At 35.7% G+C, this 18533-nt stretch overlaps 1 protein-coding gene across 1 annotated transcript; it reads right to left on the bottom strand.

Moving 5' to 3' along the window:
• Positions 1 to 62: 62 nt before the first annotated feature.
• Positions 63 to 5821, bottom strand: LOC114322407 (mannose-6-phosphate isomerase 1). The gene is made up of 5 exons (XM_028269708.2): positions 5120 to 5821; positions 4857 to 5024; positions 2937 to 3140; positions 1953 to 2219; positions 63 to 640 (listed from the first exon to the last, which is right to left on the bottom strand). The coding sequence occupies exons 1-5, from the start codon at positions 5465 to 5467 to the stop codon at positions 326 to 328; spliced, it is 1302 nt and encodes a 433-aa protein (XP_028125509.2). The 5' UTR covers positions 5468 to 5821; the 3' UTR covers positions 63 to 325.
• Between the last annotated feature and the right edge of the window lie 12712 nt (positions 5822 to 18533).

Below are 18533 nucleotides of genomic sequence, written 5' to 3'. Positions count from 1 at the left end.
AAAATGAGTCAATTGCCTCTTATGCAGAAACCCACCCAATCCCTGTCTCTTCCATGGGATGATTTGCACCTTCAATATCAATGCCTTCAAATTAAATTTGTAATTTACTAGTAAGTAACATGATAGTCTTGGCAAGCCTGCCTACATATTTCTTTTCCAACTGCTATTTCACTATTTCTGTAACTTTTGCTATGCATCATTATTCATGCACGTACATGGAAAGAGATAATATTACATAAATTACAATTCCACAAACCAATAATACCAATGGCGTCTACAATAAACCAAATTAGGATCCCCACAAAATACCATGCCATGCTCCAACTCAAGACGCCTGAAAGAACCGACTGTTCACACCAGCTCTATATAGATGTAATTCAGATGCTGTTCTCACGCTTATATCAGTATTTGCAGGAGTGAATAGAACATCACCCTCCCTAACTACATCTTCAAAGGACGACGCATGCATTGTTCCTTCTCCCTCCATGATCACAAAAACAGAGGGGCCAGGGACTGCTGGAAAAACAACTGATGCACCCTGGGGAAGAATGCAGCGATCAACTTCAAATTCATCGAAAGGAGGGAGGTACCTTCTGGTGTATGGATTTAACGGGACTCCTTGTAGAATTTCAGGAAAACCCTGCAACAAAACACCAAATCATGCAATGACAATAGAGAACAGATTAAACCAAGACAATTAAACAGTATCTTTCACACTGGTGAAGTGAAACTTAAAACTAGTAAATTGCCAAAAAGTCACAACATTAGCAACGCACAAGAAGCCAATAGAAAGAGGGCACAACATTTGCAAAGTCTAGTTTTGAAAATGTAAAAATGAAGAGAGCAATTTCTGCATTTCACTGTTTCAGTAAGGAACAACTGCATGCTTGAGGTTGGAATCCAATGTAATGATTAATGACCCAATTGTTGCAATGCACATTCATAGTCATCCACCAGTCTCTGTTAACTTCTCCAGAATAGTATAAAAATGTGTTTAAGAAGAAGTGGCATCTACATGTGCACACAAAAACATGGGGTGATGTGGCTGGATTTATTAAGCCACTGATTACATACAGTTTTTAAGGGGATATGCATTGGCTGTGTTCATAACCAACTAATATAGTCTGAATTTCCATAACCATTCCTCTACTTTACTCTATTAAATGCATTCATACTCAATAGAAGGCCAGCAATTCTGCTTTATAGAAGTGAGTGCTGGGCAACTGAGATGAGAATGCTTTGGATGGATGTGTGGCAAAACTAAAAAAGATAGATTACAAATGAATATATTCATGAAATGGTAGGAATAGCATTTATTGAAAATAAGTTGAGAGAGAACAACTTAACATGGAAGACTAGAGCTGACATGTGATGCATACTCGCCACAGTGAAAAAAAATATGAATTTATTTAATTTAACAAAACATACAAACTTTGATAGAGCTAAATGACAAAAAGAAAATATTTATGTAGCCAACCCCACTTGATTGAGACACAAGGCTTAATTTGTTTCAGTTTGGTAAATGCATTCATACTCATCCAAAAATAATGATATTGTAAAATGCAACATAAAATACCTTTCTTTTAAAAATGGACAACAATATTGGAATATGCCAAAATGCATGTCGACAAAAAGAATGGAAAGTGGGGAATATAAGCAGGCATGAAAGTAGCTATTTTGGATGTAGATTGTCCTTCTTTATGCTTTTGAGTTATTCTCTAATTTATTAACAAGAAAATCGTTTTGCCCACCCATACAGTCAATTTGGCAGGGCATCTAATTTCTGGCATCTTATATTATAAAGGAAAGCATACTTGGATATTACAAGGTTTTATGAACTATAGGCCTCATGGATTAGTTAGGTGTTTAATATTAAAAAAGGAAAAAGTAAAAATAGAAGGAGCAAGAACCACCAATCAAACGGAACATTTTTCAATGAAAAATATCCTCACCTGTTTGTACGTGAGCATGGAACAAAGAATTTGGACATCCCGGCTCTTTGGAGTTAGGCCAGCACGCACAACATTGTCTGAAGTTGCCATGCATTCAATACATTCACCATGTAAGTAGGCATGGAGTTCATTTGCCCCTAGATACAATGCTTCACCTGGTTTAAGCTTCACATAGTTAAAGAGGAAAGCTGCTAGGACACCGACATCAGCTGGATATTGCTTTTCTAGGCGCAATACTAGCTGTTCCTTATCTGTCAACTGCCTCACCTGATGCAAATTGAAAAGGTTTAAGTTTCTATTTTTATTTTAAAAAAATAAAAAAGTGAAAGCACACTGTTTAGTGACTTTCATATGCGGAAAGCCCTTCCAAAAGTATTGAATACTGATCAGAGTAGAAACTACTAAACACTTGAAAGATGCCTCCGGACACTAGGTTAATTATGATCCATGGTCAAGCAACCTAATATGCAGAGTTTATAGGCTTCAGCCAATGAGGCGAATAATAAAATTGACATTCTTTCTAGAATCTGAGGATGCACTGAAAAGAATAATCAATGTGGATTGCTGCTTAGGTTGAATTTTTCATAACCTTGGTTTTGGCACAGTTTTAGTATGGGGCATAGAGCTTAGCTTGTCCAGGTGTGCCTGGTGCAAATGGGATTTAGAGAAGGTGAAGTGAAAGCCCATTTTGCCGCCCATGATACAAGTGGACATTTTGGTTCTAATATCTGAAAGGTTTGATTATTATAATCTCATTTGTTGCAATAGAAATGGAATAAACAAGTATCATATAAACCCAATGCTGACACTCGTATGAGTCAGAACATGATCTCTTAAATCGTTCCTAGATAAAAAAAATGTAATGTGTTAGACCTATTCGAAAAGATAGACTTAACAGTCAAATCATCAACATCAAGCATTCAAAACAATATATTGTCCAAAAAAACTAAGAATATATAAAAAGGGGCAGGATTACAAACTTGCCTGGTTGAGGCGACTTTTCAAATTGGATAGTGCTTTGGAAATCACATCCTTGCTAGCAGACATGAGTTGAGTGAATATTGACCGCAGAACTGATTTTACTTTTTCCTCCCCATCTTCATGGTTGATGGTTAACACTTGGTTTGCATATACACTGCCAACCACTTCTACAATCTCAGGAACATTTTGAAGAACATCCTTAAGCTCCTGAAATCAATGGCAAGTAAATCTCATTGATCTCACAAGTGTCCGAGGTGTACATGAATACACACACAAAAATTAGGTTAGAGAATCATTTCAGAAAAACTCATTGTGTCACACTAATTGTCTAGTGTAATTTCTATATGCATAAACGTGATATCTAGCATTAACCGTGGCTGCAATGATTGACTGGAGAAGGTAGGACTTAATAAGTTAATACATAAGTAGCAGGGTCTAGTCTTTTTGCAATCTTGGTCTAACGAGGGAAAATTTGATTCTCAAACTTGTCTTATATTTGAGCGACTGATGAGTTGCCATTGTAAATGATTAACAGGCTATCTTGGTTAATGAAAACATTAAAAAGCTTACCTAATGTAACAATCTCTAAACAAGGTGGGGTTGTTATTAGTGTCTTGTCACTATTTTCTTTGTCATATGTGATATATGAGAAGAGTTATGTAAAACAATCAGTGTCATCCTATTACATGCCTTTTTGTGTGGTGCAATTGAGGAGAGATGCTTTGCCTTTCTTTTGTGGCAAGCACATGGTTTGCCATATTGCTTTGCAGAATAGAAAATGGGTATTTGTGATTGACTTTTTAGTGGCTTTTTTTCTATTTTAGTAATTTTTTTTTTTTTATTGTCAGAAAACTTTAGGCTTTTAGGTTCTACTCAGTAGACACAAACCAAAAAAGTAAAAAATATATAAAATAATAATAAATTTTAAAAAAAATGTCCCCTAAAGACAAAACAAAAAAAGAAGTAAAAACTAGTTGGCTTATTTATTTATTTATTTATTTATTTATTTTTTTGGGGGTTCAATTAGATTCTTCTACACTAGATGGACCGGAAAAGTAAAAAAAAAAAATTTAAAAATTGACACAAATTTGAGAAAATATGTGGCCTTTTTAGCTAGATGCCAAACAACTCCCATGTAAGAGATCACAAAATAGGAGCAGAACCAGGATAGTAAGCAAGATCACCAATGCAATCAGGATTCAGATCTCAACATTGTTAGAACTCAACTATCAAATCAGGAAATCAATTCAAACAAGGATAGAATTGAATGATACTGAATAAATGTAAAATAATATATGCGAAATAGCATGTCGGATAGCATAGCAATACATAAAAAATTGGACATGAGATGTGTCCAACAAGTGTCTAAGAAAGGAATAAAGCATACCTAATCTGCTAGAAATTCAATGTGATGCCTTTTTTGGGCTTTGCTCTGTGATCTATCAGTAGGATATCTTGAACATGCACAAGTACCCATTTCTAACAAGCAATTGTGCAAATAAAAGTCAAAACACAAATCATAATGATAACTTAACCTTATAACCACGCCGGAGTCACAGACTGGGTGAACCACACACACCTTAGAATCAAGTATCCAATGAGAAGAAAGGTGAAATCCCATTCATTTCAAGAAGATGCCAAGTGAAACAAATTTAACAGAGTAATATGTATAGTATAGTATAGCAATCACCAAGAGATTACATTCATCCATCACGGATTCCTAAAGAATTGCATCCAATACTTCTAAACAAGCTGTTCAGATTTCTGGCAAACCCAATCACAAAACATTTTGGAACAACTAGTTTGAATTCTCTAAACCAAAAATCAAAATTTATTCAGATCAAAACTCCAACTTAACTTCGATTAAATAATCAATAGTGATTCACAATCAAATAAGTTACAAATAATGGAAAAGAACGTTACCTCGAGGCTAATAAACCCACAGAGGGCCTCGAATTCTGTTAGTGCCAAAGCCATTTCAGGCTTGTGATTATCATCCTTGAAGACATCAGGCCGAGTCTTGTGAAGAAACCCAGCAAATTCCTTATCAGGATGGGCCTGTATCGACAATGCCTTTGAAACTGAAAGTACCTAACACATTCCAAATAATCAAAAATCTATTCAATCACATTAATACACAAACCATGAAATTTATAATCAAAGCAAAAAAAACAGAGTGTTTTTACCTTGAACAAGAAAGGAAGAGTAACGCCCCATTTCTGAATAACCTTATCGCCAAGAACACCAGGGTCTTTGGCAATCCACGAGTTCAAACTCAAACCCAAACTCTCGGTACCAATCGACTCCCCATTGTTGAAGCTTTGGAGGACGAAGGAGGGTCCAGAGTTGTGAGTGCCCATCCAGAACTCAGCGTAAGGCTTGGCTTCGTCGACGTCGACCCCAGAATTCAGAGAGAACAGCCTGGCAACACGCGATTGGCGGCCGAATCGACCCCAATCGTAGTTCTGCATCGAACATCTCAGTCTCTGCACCCTCCTCTGACTCGCCGAACCATTAGCCTCCATCAACGTCATACAAGAAAAACCTAGAGACACAAAGTAGAATTGTTTGGAGAAGTGGAGTGGGCGTCCTCCATGCAAAGAAAACTCCGGTATTTATTTAAAGAAGAGAGGGAAAGGAAAAAAAAGGTGGAGAGAGAAAATAGTAGTGACTTGATAGAGACGGAGAGAGAGAGTGGTGGTGAATTTAATAGTTTGAAATTTGGAGTTACGTTAGATGTGGGAGACTTGAGAGTGGGAAAGTAGAGAGAGAGAGAGAGAGAGAGAGGGGCTTTGTTTGGGGGAGTCGTTGTTGCGGCAATATGACGCCCACGCCTTCATCGGTTATTTCCAAGTGAGAGAGAGTGGGCCTCTGCGTCGGAGTCCACCATGTGTGTGAGTGTGCGCCTTTCTATTTTTAACGGAAGGCGGTTAAATGTGGGTGGGCCCGAATCAATTCCTTGGGGCCCAACCAAACAAGTTGGCCCACTCCCGCTCCAATTGGATTACGTTGGTCGGCGTTTGCCCATTCTCCAATCGCCATCAATCTTTTGCCACATGCACAACATGAGGGTTATTTTTTGAAAATTATTATTTATTTTTATTTTATTTTATTTTTATGTGTATTGTATAAAACTTATTTTAAAGAAGTAAACAGTTTAAATAAAATATTTAATACATAATATTTTTTTATGAATTTATCATAATTTTTGAAAGAATTTAAGGGTAATTACATACAAAAAAAAAATCTTAGAATTTGATCATTTTTAAAAAATAAAATTTTAATTTTATTAATTTAAATCTTAAATTTTTAATTTAAACCATCTGCTTATTTTAAAATTAACTAAAAAAATACTACTTTAGTTATTAAACTTAACAACAATGAATGTTTTCGATATTTTATATATATTTACATTGAGTTTAATGATTCAAAAATATATTTTTTTTATCAACTTTACATAATAAAAATAAACAGATATGAAAATAAATCAAAAATTATAATTTAAATTCATAAAATTAAAATTTTATTTTATCACAATGATTGAACTCTCAAATTTTTTATAACTTTCACAATAATTTATGATATATGATATATATATATATATATATATTTGAATAGAAAAAAAGAAGAAGATGTTTTATGGTGTCGTCACCGTATCTGTGGATCCTGACCTCGAGATAATTAGTTGTTAGTTAAATTTAACCCAATTCTTAAAAAGGAATCCACTATTAAAGTATTAATAGAGTTCAATCACACATCATAAAAGAAATTAAGATCGAATCAAAGTATAATGCAAAATTTCAAAAAGAACCAACTAAAAAATTAAATCATTTTTTATACTCTCAAAATTTAAACCGAATCACCTCTGTGTTGTCCACTAGGCCATCACCTGCTATTATAATATGTGATATTGAGCAGCCCATTTTATTCTCGTGTTGTGTGATGGACATTTGCATACGTATCGCCCTTTAGGTGCTTCAATTAATAAATAAATGATTTTGACTTCGGCATTGTCGTTTAAATATTAATTAAAAATTCAAAAGGTAGTCTAGAATTACAAAATAAAAGGGGCCCATTAAACAAATTCAGCATTATATTTATCCATGAAATCATCCATTTGTTTGATAATGGCAAATCTAGCAATTTCATGAATACATGATGATATGCTATCACAAATGTTGAAGACCAAGAAATGAAATATAGAAACCATCAAAAAAAATTATGTAATTTAGATCTGACATTTTTATAATAGATTTCAGACTTTCAATAAATTTAAATTATACATTTTTAAAAAAATATATATTTTTCTATAATTAGTTCCTTAGCCTCTAATATTGTTGATATGCTATTTGAGACTCAATCTACAACTACTTGAACATTAAAAACAAATGGTACTACTTAAACAAATAAAAAATTATTTTTAGGTACTATTATTTATACTACTAATATACAATATAATAAAATATGGTAATCAATTTGAAGATTCTTCTATCTATAAAAAATTGTACAAATGGAAATGATACCAACCAATTATATATTTCATATAAAATTCAATGAGAGCATAATTGAAGAGAGTACTTGCAAATGAAAAATAAATAAATAAATAAATAAACCACGTGAAATCCATGTATGTATGCACTGTCAAGAAAGCCAAAAGTCAATCATTAACATCATTTGTTTGGCATCATTGAAAAAAGATAAAAAGTCAAAAAGTCACTATCATATTTAAGTCACATCATCTTATTTAAGTCACATCACCTCTCTAACACATCACTTCAAACTCAACCCAAACCCAATCCATATTTTATAAAAAGTCAAAAAATATACTTATTTAGTCTTCCTAAACTAGACCTAAAACTCAGAATTTGGAAAGATTATTTGAACTATTTTTCATTTTCAATTTTGGTAGTTGTTCCTTTGTTAATGATACGAAGTTATTTATTTTGCAAAGAAACATATTTATTGGTTTGGGATTGAATTTTTCGCAGGGCAAATTATAATTATAATTATAATGAAAATAGAATATAGTATAATTAAGTCTCATTTGAAATTGGCTGTTTTTAGTGATTTTTAATTCTTAAAAAAATTCAAAAAATTAATGTATTTGGAAAGTTGTAATGAATAGTAATTTTTTTTTTTTTTTTTTGTGAATGAAAAAAATGATGTCACAATTGAGTTTTATAGTTTTAACTAAAAATTAAATTTTTAGTAGATCCCAAGTGAAGTCTTAGGCCTTGTTTGATTAGTGGTTAAATTTTTAGATTTTTACAAAAAGATATGTAAAAAGTAGAGAAAGTGATATGACAATTTATAGTGATTTTTTGATTAAAATATTTAGTCCTCAAACGAGGCCTTAATATAAAAAAAATTCTTAAACTAAGAATTTTTTTTAAAAAATAAATACATAAAAAATAAAATCCGGTAAAATAAAATACAAAACTTTCTAATTTCAAACTCCTAATTTTCATTGCTTATTTTTATTTTTCTTACCAAATTTAAGATACAAAAAATACCTCAATTTTTCACATTTTCAAAAAATAACCATAATTTTTCTCGCCCAACATTCTCAAATATTAAGATTGTGTTTGGATCATAATTTTTTGAGTAAATATTTAGAAAAAAAAAAAAATATATATATATATATAATGATAAAAATGTAAACAAAATATAAGTCAATTTTTTTAAATTTTTTTTTCATTCACTTTTAATTTTTTTTATATAAATTATTATTTTTTAGATAGCAATATATATATATACATATTGTGTGTGTGTGTGTGTGTATAAATTAGTGCCCAAAACAATGACAATTACGAGGAGGGAGAGAGAGAAGGGAATGGATGGCGGTGCCACTAACAGGCAAAAGTTGTGGTTTCTGCGCAATAATCAATAATTTTGGGGCACGTTAAAAAAAAAAAAAAAAAACTGGCCGACTCTCCATCTTTGAACTAGGGTTTTGTTGGAATGCCATCACAGGTCGAAGCTCTTACAATGGCGGAATTGACTTGCAGGGCTTTGCGAGACAGAGCATTAGATGGTGAACCCTACGTTTTCAAGCTCGTCCTCACCCAACATAATTTTCTAACCTCCAATTTAGCATTTCATTAGTTGATTAATCGGTCTTTGATCGTCAGTTCTAAACTATGTGATTGTAATGATTGGACTAATAATTACCTAAATGCCTGTTTAGTTGACTTTGGCTGTGATTTTTTTGAATGTGTGGGAAATTGTTGTTACAGAGCTTAGGGTTTTGGATTGTTAGACGGAGTTTGGAAGCATTACCAATGTCTCGCCAGAAGCTTCATACACAATTTGGACAGATTAGTGTCCTATTCAATTCTTGAACTGGGGACAGGTATGGTCGTAATTTCGTAAATTGTATCTTCAGTGCTTTTGGATTGGCTGATATGGAAAGAAAAGAAAAAGAAACGTTTTTTTCTTTGTTCACATGTCACTTTTTTAGATTAGAAAAGATAAAATAAATGGGATGAATAGGGAAGAAATAGAAAGAAACCAAAGTGTGTGTTAAAGAAAATTTGAAAATATCATTTTTTATTACACGCATTTTCATGAGATGAGATGAATAGAATCAGATAGAGAGCCGCATATGTTAAGCAAACTTTAAAATTATATACATTTTTTATTATACACACTTTTATGTTGAGTGTATAATCTTTTTAAGATTGTTAACTTGTATACTGACAACACATATTAACAAAATTCTTCTCATAATACCAAACTAATTTATATATATATATATATATATTTCAAAATAAATAAAAAAAATTGAATACATATTTTGAAAACCAAACCAAACATATAGTAGTATTGTTGGAGTTATGTTTACTTTTTTGTTGCATCACATGATGAATATGAAAGTGGGTTTCAAAAATTAATTTCTATCTACTCCAACAGATTCCCATTTTGTTGCCTCTCTGACGTTGTTTTGGTTCTTAATTGTTGTCTGATTGTCTGTGGTTTCAGAATTGGTTGGACAAGGAAAAGGGCGATTCTTAGCTGCCATAGACTCGGTAATCCTGACGTAATAACTCATAACTGTGAACTTTTGATCCACAGCAGCAATTATAATTCTACCAAATACTTAAAAAATTGCTCAATGCATTTACCATGAGTATGGAATAAGGCTCAAGTGATGTCTTGCGGAAATTGAACTCATAACCTCTTTAGGACTAAACTCTAAAGACAGTGAAGAGAGTGTAAACACTTAGGTACTTTTGTTAAGGGTAGAGAGATTTTATCTTATAAGTGCTAATCTAACAACTAATAACTAACATTTACCGATAGAAAAATTTTTTTTTTATTAATTTGATATCCATTATCTTACCATGCTCTAGTGATTTCTAATTATCATTGATTGTCATTAAAGAATAGGAAAGTAATTATGCATTTCTTGTTGCATGAAAATTCTGTCTTGAGGTTCTAGTCTCTTTTTGGGGATGATGCGGGGAAACTTCCGATCATGTGCTAGTCATGTACCAAAGTATTATGGGGTCTAGGATCAGCAGAAAAGGTTAAAAAAATCATTATCAGGATGCATTTGTGTTTTTTCCTACACATGTTGTGGTTTTGTGGGCCAATTACACTTTTCATTCACTTACTGAACTTCGGGAAATTTCCTTCCAGACCTCAGTAATTTACTGATATATATGCATTTGACTGCTTTATTGTGCTTTTCAGGTTTAGCTGGCACCAATTCAACTCTGTTTTGGCCACGTTAGACGACTAGAAGTTCTAAATGATTGGTTCATTGTGCTATGCTCTCTAGTTATTAACCACTTGGTGATTTTGGCATATTCACAATGGTTTACCAAAGTAAAATGTGGGTTCAACTTTTGGTGATATGGTGTTTGAAAATTTCAATTGCTCATTAAGTGTCCAAGCACCATGGGCAACTCATGTTGACATTTGGGCAAGTAACTAGGTATACGACGATCAATTAATTCAAAAAAATTTATCAAAATTTTTAATAAATGTCTCCTATGAGTGTAAAATTCATACCATGTGGGTCTTATATTTATGTGAGACATTTGATAGAAATTTTAATAAAATTTTTAAGATTTTGGTTAAGGCCGAATTGTACAACATTGAAGCCGTTAATTAGGATCTCTTAACTTTACTTGCTTGTCAAACTATATATTTTATGTCTGTTTAATGTTAATTAGGTTGTACATAGTCGGAGCATAAAATGGGCAAAAGTACAGAATTTGGGGAGAAAGCAGCTTCCTATACGTGCGTTGACTTTTTCCGCATGTACGTTGACTTTTCTTGGAAAACAGGCCCAGTGTTTTAAACATGTTTGAAAGACAGTAGAAGTATAAGTAGGCAAGAAGGAGGCTGGATTAGGATTCTGAAATTAATTCCAAGAAGAGAGAGGCTAGGGTTAGGAGAAAAAGAAGGATTCTCAAGTTTTCAAGACAACTTCCATAGGGGCTTTCATCTCTTCCACCTCCACCTTTTCTCCCTCCACCTCTTCCCACTCCTCCATGAGTGGCTAAGTTATTCTTTTCTAGGGTTTTGATGAAACTCTAGCCATGTAATAGGATTTTTTATTTGCTTTGATTGTGATTCGGTTTGAATCAATGTATGGATGTTTTAAAAGTTTATAATAATTATTCTTTTCATCTTTTCAAGTATTTTACTAATTATTCTTTTCATCTTTTCAAGTATTTTACTCTCTGTGATTGTTTAAATGCTTTCCATACATTAGTTTTCTTCGTGTTTGTGTTCAATGAGATGCTATGAGAGACAGGTTGTGTTGCTACCGTAGTTTAGAGCAAACACCTCGTGCTACTCAGGATGACTCGTGCCTATACTTTGAATGCAACAATCCTCTTGATCAATATTTCAAACTTGTAGTGGTAAAATATTGGGTATTTCAAACCGGATTGCAATTGATAGCCAATGTTTAATCTCGTTCATATGGTTAGTGGTGAATTCTTTACCCTAAGATTTTTCCCAAAAATTAATATCTCAAACCCTAATTTTTAATTGTCAATTTAATTTCTTAATTTCATTTAATTCCTTTTTAGTCATAAAATCTCTCAATCTTTTTAATCAAAATTAATTTAGGAATTTAGCGATTAAATTAGTCTAATTTCACAATTGTTCCTGTGGATCGATACCTAGACTTCCCATTATTCTAAAAGAATTTGGTCTAGTTTAGTGTTTATTTTTGGTGTGTGTAACGACCCATCAAATTTTGACGTCGTTGTCGGGGACTTCTGGCAAAGTTAATTAATTTAAAGTTACATTCTTATTTTAATTTTTAGTTTAGGATTTATGCTTTCGTGCTACTAAGTGTGCAGAGTATTTGCAATTGGAACCATCACTAGAGTGCAATCGAAGTACAGCCAAGTTTTTAAACAAAAATACCGTAGCACCAAAGTGCTTTAAAAAAAAATAGAAGCAAATACTAGCAAGCAAAGCACCAAAATGCTAAGAAGAAAGACAGCTCAATTGAAGGTTGGAGACAACATCTACACGTCAAGCACCCGCAAGACGAGTAAAGCGTTTTCGTTAAATCGCTGTGAGTATTTCTTCATTTGGTATTTAGCTTTCATACTTAGTGCACAAAGTCAGAACTTAGAGTGTGTATGTGTGTGTGTGTGTGTGTGTGTGTGAGTAGTGTATGCACGGGCACCGTTCTTGTCGCCCTGAATTGTGAAGTTTGGACCTTGAACTAGAAAGGACTCTTAGGAGACTTAGAGCCTCTGTCAGTGTTCCTATGCTTGAATATTCATATTCATACTTTGAACCATTAGAGATGGAAAATCCAAATGTCCCAAATGGGCCCAATTGGACCTTTAAGGATTATTTCACACCCATTGCACATACATCACCATCATGCATCCAATTACCCGACACCACTGTTGCTTATTATGAGATTAAGTCCAACACCATACAAATGCTCCCATCATTCCATGGACTAGCTCATGATGATCCTTATAAATATTTGAATGAATTTCTGGAAATTTGCTCTACAGTGAGGATCCAGAATTTCACAAATGAGCCTTTAATGTTGCGATTGTTTCCATTCTCATTAAAAGACAAAGCCAAACATTGGCTGAATTCCTTACCTGCTAATTCAATCACAACTTAGGACCAATTACAACAACGGTTCTTGGAGAAGTACTTTCCCATCAGTAAAACTAACCAACTTAGGCGAGCCATCACCAATTTTGCTCAAATTGATGGCAAACAATTTCACGAAACATAGGAGAAACTTCGTGACCTTCTCCAACAGTGTCCCCACTACCAAGTGCCTGATTGGCACTTTGTTCAGACTTTTTACTATGGCTTAACTGAGCCTCACCGCCAAATGGTGGATTTTTTGTGTGGTGGGACATTTATGTCCAAAAATGACGCTGAGGCATGGCAATTGTTTGATAACCTAAGTGATAATTCCCTTCACCATGCCTCCGCAGCCCGGCAAGTCCGGCAACCAGTAGTTGGAGCCCTGAAAAGAGGGGCATTTATGAGATCGGGCAAAACCTAGAGTTAGCCTAACAAGTAGAGGCATTGTCCTACAAAATGAACCAATTATTAGCTGCGGGACATGCCCTTACCCAGCAAGATCAGCCTTAATTTCACGAGACATGTGTTATTTGTGTGAGCCCTGCACATGACTTGAGTGAGTGCCCTTCGGCATCACAATTTCCGGAGTTAGTCCAAGAGCATGTGAATGCGGCTCAAGGATTCTCCAACCCGGGTAATGACCCATACTCTAATACATACAATCTGGGATGGAGAAATCACCCTAATTTTTCATAGAGACCTCATTCACAAGGCACTTCTTATAACCCCCCACCACCAAGGCAGAATTTTAATAATTTTGCCAACTAATCTTCCTACCGACCACCACAACCTTACTAGCAACCACAACCCTCGCCTGTTCCTTAGGGCAACTCTGCCTTCGAGACTCAAGTGTTGGAAGTTCTCTCAGAACTTAGGGGGTTAGCACCGGTAGTTTACTCTCACACTCACTCTATTGCCAAGCTAGAGGCCCAATTAGGTCAAATGGCTAACAACATGAATAAGAGGGAGGCGGGAAAATTATCGAGTCAAACTGTAGCCAACCCTAAGGGTCAATACGCCGCAGAGGGGTCAGGTAGGAACGGAAAGCACCATGAGCAGGTGCAAGCGGTGATTACTTTGAGAAGTGGGAGAGAGTTAGAGTCTCAGCCAGTTGCGTCTGATGCAACTAGAGCTAAAAATGGTGACCACGGTGTTATACCCAATGAGAGAAAGGGTGAGGGAGAAACAACTAGGAGGGATAACTTCGTCTCTAGCACTTTACATGAGCCTAAGGCACCATATTTGCCTAAGACACCCTTTCTCCAATGGCTTGATACACCGTCCTCTTTTAATAAAAAGGCGGCATCCATGGAAGCAATGATGGAGGTTTTTAAACAAGTGAAAATCAACCTCCCCCTATTGAAGGCGATTAAACAAGTACCCTCCTATGCTAAATTTCTGAAGGACCTATGTACACAAAAGCGTAAATCTAGGACACACGTGTCCCAAAAGGTCATACTCACAAAGTAAGTAAGCTCTGTCTTGTTGAATGACACACCCCCTAAGCTTAAAGACCCGGGTGCCCCAACCATTGCATGCATTATAGGAGACCATTTTATTGATAGGGCCTTATTAGATTTAGGGGCTAATGTCAATTTGTTGTCGTACTCTGTATACGAGGAATTTGGGCTTGGCGAGTTGAAGCCCACTACTGTTACTCTCCAGTTGGCTGATCGGTCCCTCAAAATGTCACGTGGCATGATTGAGGATGTGTTAGTAAAGGTTGATAGGTTTTACTTTCCTGTTGACTTTTTGGTGTTAGATATGGAACCGGTAGCTAGTTCTAGGAAACAAATCCCAGTGATCTTAGGTCGACATTTCTTTACTACGGCCAATGCATGCATAAATTGTCGTACCGAGGTTACGAAAGTTTCATTTGGTAACATGCAAATGAAACTTAATGTTTTCCAAGCATCCCAACAACCCCATGAGAGAGAGGAGTGCTTATTTGTGGATATTGTGGAGGAAGCTTTGCCCTCCATTCTTGTAGAGGACTTTCTAGAGGCTTGTCTAGCTCATTTTGGGTTTGAAAATTTTGATATTGACGGGTCGGTTGAGGAGGTGAATGCCCTGCTTAATGCTTTTTTTACACCTGATTTTCCTCTGTGGAAAGCTCGATTTAAGTCATTTCCTCCTCTGTCGAGGGAGCCCGCCATACCATCTTTAGTCACACCACCTACACGTAAGTTGAAGCCACTCCCGACCACACTCAAGTATGCATTTTTAGGGCCTCAGGATACTTTACCAGTCATCATTGCATTTGACTTAACTGCAGAGCAGGAAAGTCAATTAATGAGTTTTCTTGTGGCACATTGGAGTGATATAGGGTGGTCGGTAGCCGATTTGAAAGGGATAGATCCCTCCATGTGCATGCATTATATACACCTAGTAGAGGACACCAAACCTTCTCGTGAAATGCAACGGAGGCTTAATCTCAATATGAAAGAGGTGGTGAAAAATGAGGTATTAAAATTATTGGATACGGGTATTATATACCCCATCTCGGATAGCAAGTGGGTGAGTCCCACACAAGTGGTGTCCAAGCAATCGGGCATCACTGTTGTTGAGAATGAGAGAGGAGAGTTAGTCCCCATACGAACCACTACTGGGTGGCGAGTGTACATTGATTATAGGAGACTGAATTTCACGACTAGGAAGGATCATTTTCCCTTACCTTTTATTGTCCAAATCCTAGAGCGGTTAACGGGGCAGGGTTTCTATTGTTTTCTTGATGGCTACTCGGGGTATAATCAAGTCCCGGTATACCCCACTGACCAGGAAAAGACCACATTCACTTGCCATTTTGGCATTTTTTCTTGCAGGCGCATGCCCTTTGGGCTATATAATGCACCAGCGACTTTTAAACGGTGTATGATGGCCATTTTCTCCGATATAGTGGAGAAATTCTTAGAGGTTTTCATGGATGATTTTTTGGTGTTTGGACCGTTTTTTGAGGAATGCCTTAGGAACTTGACTAGAGTGTTGGAATGATGCACTGAGGCAAACCTAATTTTGAATTGGGAAAAGAGCCATTTTATGGTTCATGAGGGTATAGTGTTGGGACACATTGTGTCCCCTCGAGGTATATAGGTAGACAAGGCTAAGGTTGACCTCTTTGCAGGCCTTCATCTACCCAATTACGTGCGTCAAATTAGGTCTTTCCTAGGGCATGCAGGTTTTTACCGTAGGTTCATCAAAGACTTTAGTAAAATATCACGTCCTTTGTGTAATTTACTTGTTAAGGACGCGCCTTTTATCTTTAATGAGGCATGCTTAAAGGCTTTTGAAACACTGAGAATGACCCTCACCACCGCCCCAATCATGAAATCACCGGATTGGTCGCTTCCCTTTGAAATCATGTGTGATGCCTCATATTATACTGTTGGGGCTGTGTTGGGTCAAAAAGTCAATAGGGCACCTTATGCTATATACTATGCTAGTCGCACTCTCTCGAATGCATAATTGAATTATACTACTACCGAGAAAGAGTTGCTAGCTGTGGTCTTTGACTTAGATAAATTCCAGTCCTACCTCATAGGCTCCAAGGTCATAGTCTTCACTGATCATGCCGCTTTGCGATATTTACTATCAAATAAATAAACCAAACCTAGGTTAATTAGATGGATTTTATTGCTTCAGGAATTTGACCTAGAGATCCGAGATAAGAAAGGATCTGAGAATGTAGTGGCGGATCACCCCTCCCGAATCCTTGTTGAGTATACTAGTGACCCTCTAATTTTGCATGATTCGTTTCCTGACGAACAACTCTTTGTGGTGTCACAAGCGAGCGCCCCGTGGTTTGCACATATTGTGAATTACTTGGCCATTGGAAAAATTCCTCAAAATTGGTCTAAGCAAGACAAAGACCAATTCTTTTTGTAAGTCAGGTATTATTATTGGGAGGATCCGGAGTTGTTTAAATATTGCTCCGACCAAGTGATCCGACGGTGTGTGTCGGAGAGTGAGGTGCATAACATTCTTACTTTTTGTCATTCTTCTGCACGTGGCGGTCATTTTAGTGGGAATAAAACGACTGCCAAGATTTTACAATGCGGGTTTTATTGGCCCACAATTTGTAAAGATGCCCATTAATTTTGTAGAACTTGTTTGCGCTGTCAGCAAATGGGTTCGATATTTCGGTGTGACATGATGCTAATGTCCCCTATTCTTGTAGTCGAGATCTTTGATGTTTGGGGGATTGATTTTATAGGACCTTTCCCGTCATCATTCAGATTTGAGTATATTCTCTTAGTAGTGGATTATGTGTCTAAGTGGGTGGAGGTGATAGCTACCTGAACAAACGATCATAAAGTAGTAATCAAATTTTTGCATGAAAACATCTTTAGTCGTTTTGGGTTTCCTAGAGCCATAATAAGTGATCAAGGTACACATTTTTGTAACCGGTTCTTTGAGTTGGTAGTTAAGAAATACTCTATCACTCATAAAGTTGGTACTCCATATCACCCTCAAACTAGTGGCCAAGTGGAAGTCTCAAATAGGGAGGTAAAGCACATAATAGAGAAAACGGTGAGGCCAGATAGGAAAGATTGGTCACAACGTCTGATTGATGCATTATGGGCCTACCGCACTACTTATAAGACACCCATTGGGATGTCACCATATAGGGCGGTGTTTGGCAAAGCTTGTCGTCTCTCGGTTGAACTTTAGCATCGAGCATTGTGGGCCATAAAGAAGTTTAACTTCGATATGGCCGCGGCTAGGCTCAACCATAAATTGCAACTCAATGAGTTGGAGGAAATTCGGAATGATACATATGAGAGTTCAAGAGTTTTTAAAGCTCGGACTAAAGAATTCCATGACAAGCATATTAATAGAAAATCCTTTGAACCCGGCCAAAAAGTGTGGCTTTTTAACTCAAAATTTGAGACTCTTTCCGAGTAAGCTTAGATCAAGATGTGATGGTCCTTTTGTGGTTGTAGAGGCATTTATTCATTGCGCCGTTGAGGTGCAAGATCCAAAGAATGTCATACTTTCAAAGTGAATGGCCAAAGACTGAAGCCATATATAGAGGGGATTGGAAACAGGGATATGATTGAGTCCATTGCTTTGATAGACCCTTTTTACTATGATTGAGAGATTGATGTCTTGTTCTCTTTTCTTTCCCTTCTATTCTATTATATTTTTCTTTATTCTTTATGTGCTTTATTTATGTCTAGGAGACTTTAAATCCTCTAAAGATGTAATACCTTTGGTGTTTGTCGTGCCCGAACGACATCTGACGGTCTGGTATAGCCACTGTGACAACCCTCACCTCTGATTAGTGTTAAATTGTGATTAAGCATGATCAGTAATTGATTAAGATGAAATCCTAAATTGATTACATGAGTGTGTTGTTTTAAATGCATTTATATCTGTTTGTTACTGAATGATCTATTCGTGTTTTAATTTCGAATTGCAAATTGAAAGCCTTACCGGCGACCGATTCAGAAATTGATTAGTGTTGTATGCTAATTAGGATTTATAGGATTTTATGATAGGTTTAATTAA

The sequence above is a fragment of the Camellia sinensis genome, chromosome 1, assembly GCF_055761805.1.
Source record: "Camellia sinensis isolate YWXY chromosome 1, ASM5576180v1, whole genome shotgun sequence".
Classification (NCBI taxonomy): Eukaryota; Viridiplantae; Streptophyta; class Magnoliopsida; order Ericales; family Theaceae; genus Camellia; species Camellia sinensis.
The sequence above is the reverse complement of the archived record's forward strand: the minus strand, read 5'-3'. Positions and strand labels throughout refer to the sequence as shown.

Bases quoted from the DNA above. Each gene is read 5' to 3' on its own strand.
- LOC114322407 (XM_028269708.2), bottom strand. From the start codon at position 5,467: ATGACGTTGATGGAGGCTAATGGTTCGGCGAGTCAGAGGAGGGTGCAG. The intron at 5,025-5,119 runs GTAAAAACACTC...GGAATGTGTTAG, and splicing joins CTCTTCCTTTCTTGTTCAAG to GTACTTTCAGTTTCAAAGGC. The intron at 3,141-4,856 runs GTAACGTTCTTT...CATTGATTTCAG, and splicing joins GTGGGTTTATTAGCCTCGAG to GAGCTTAAGGATGTTCTTCA.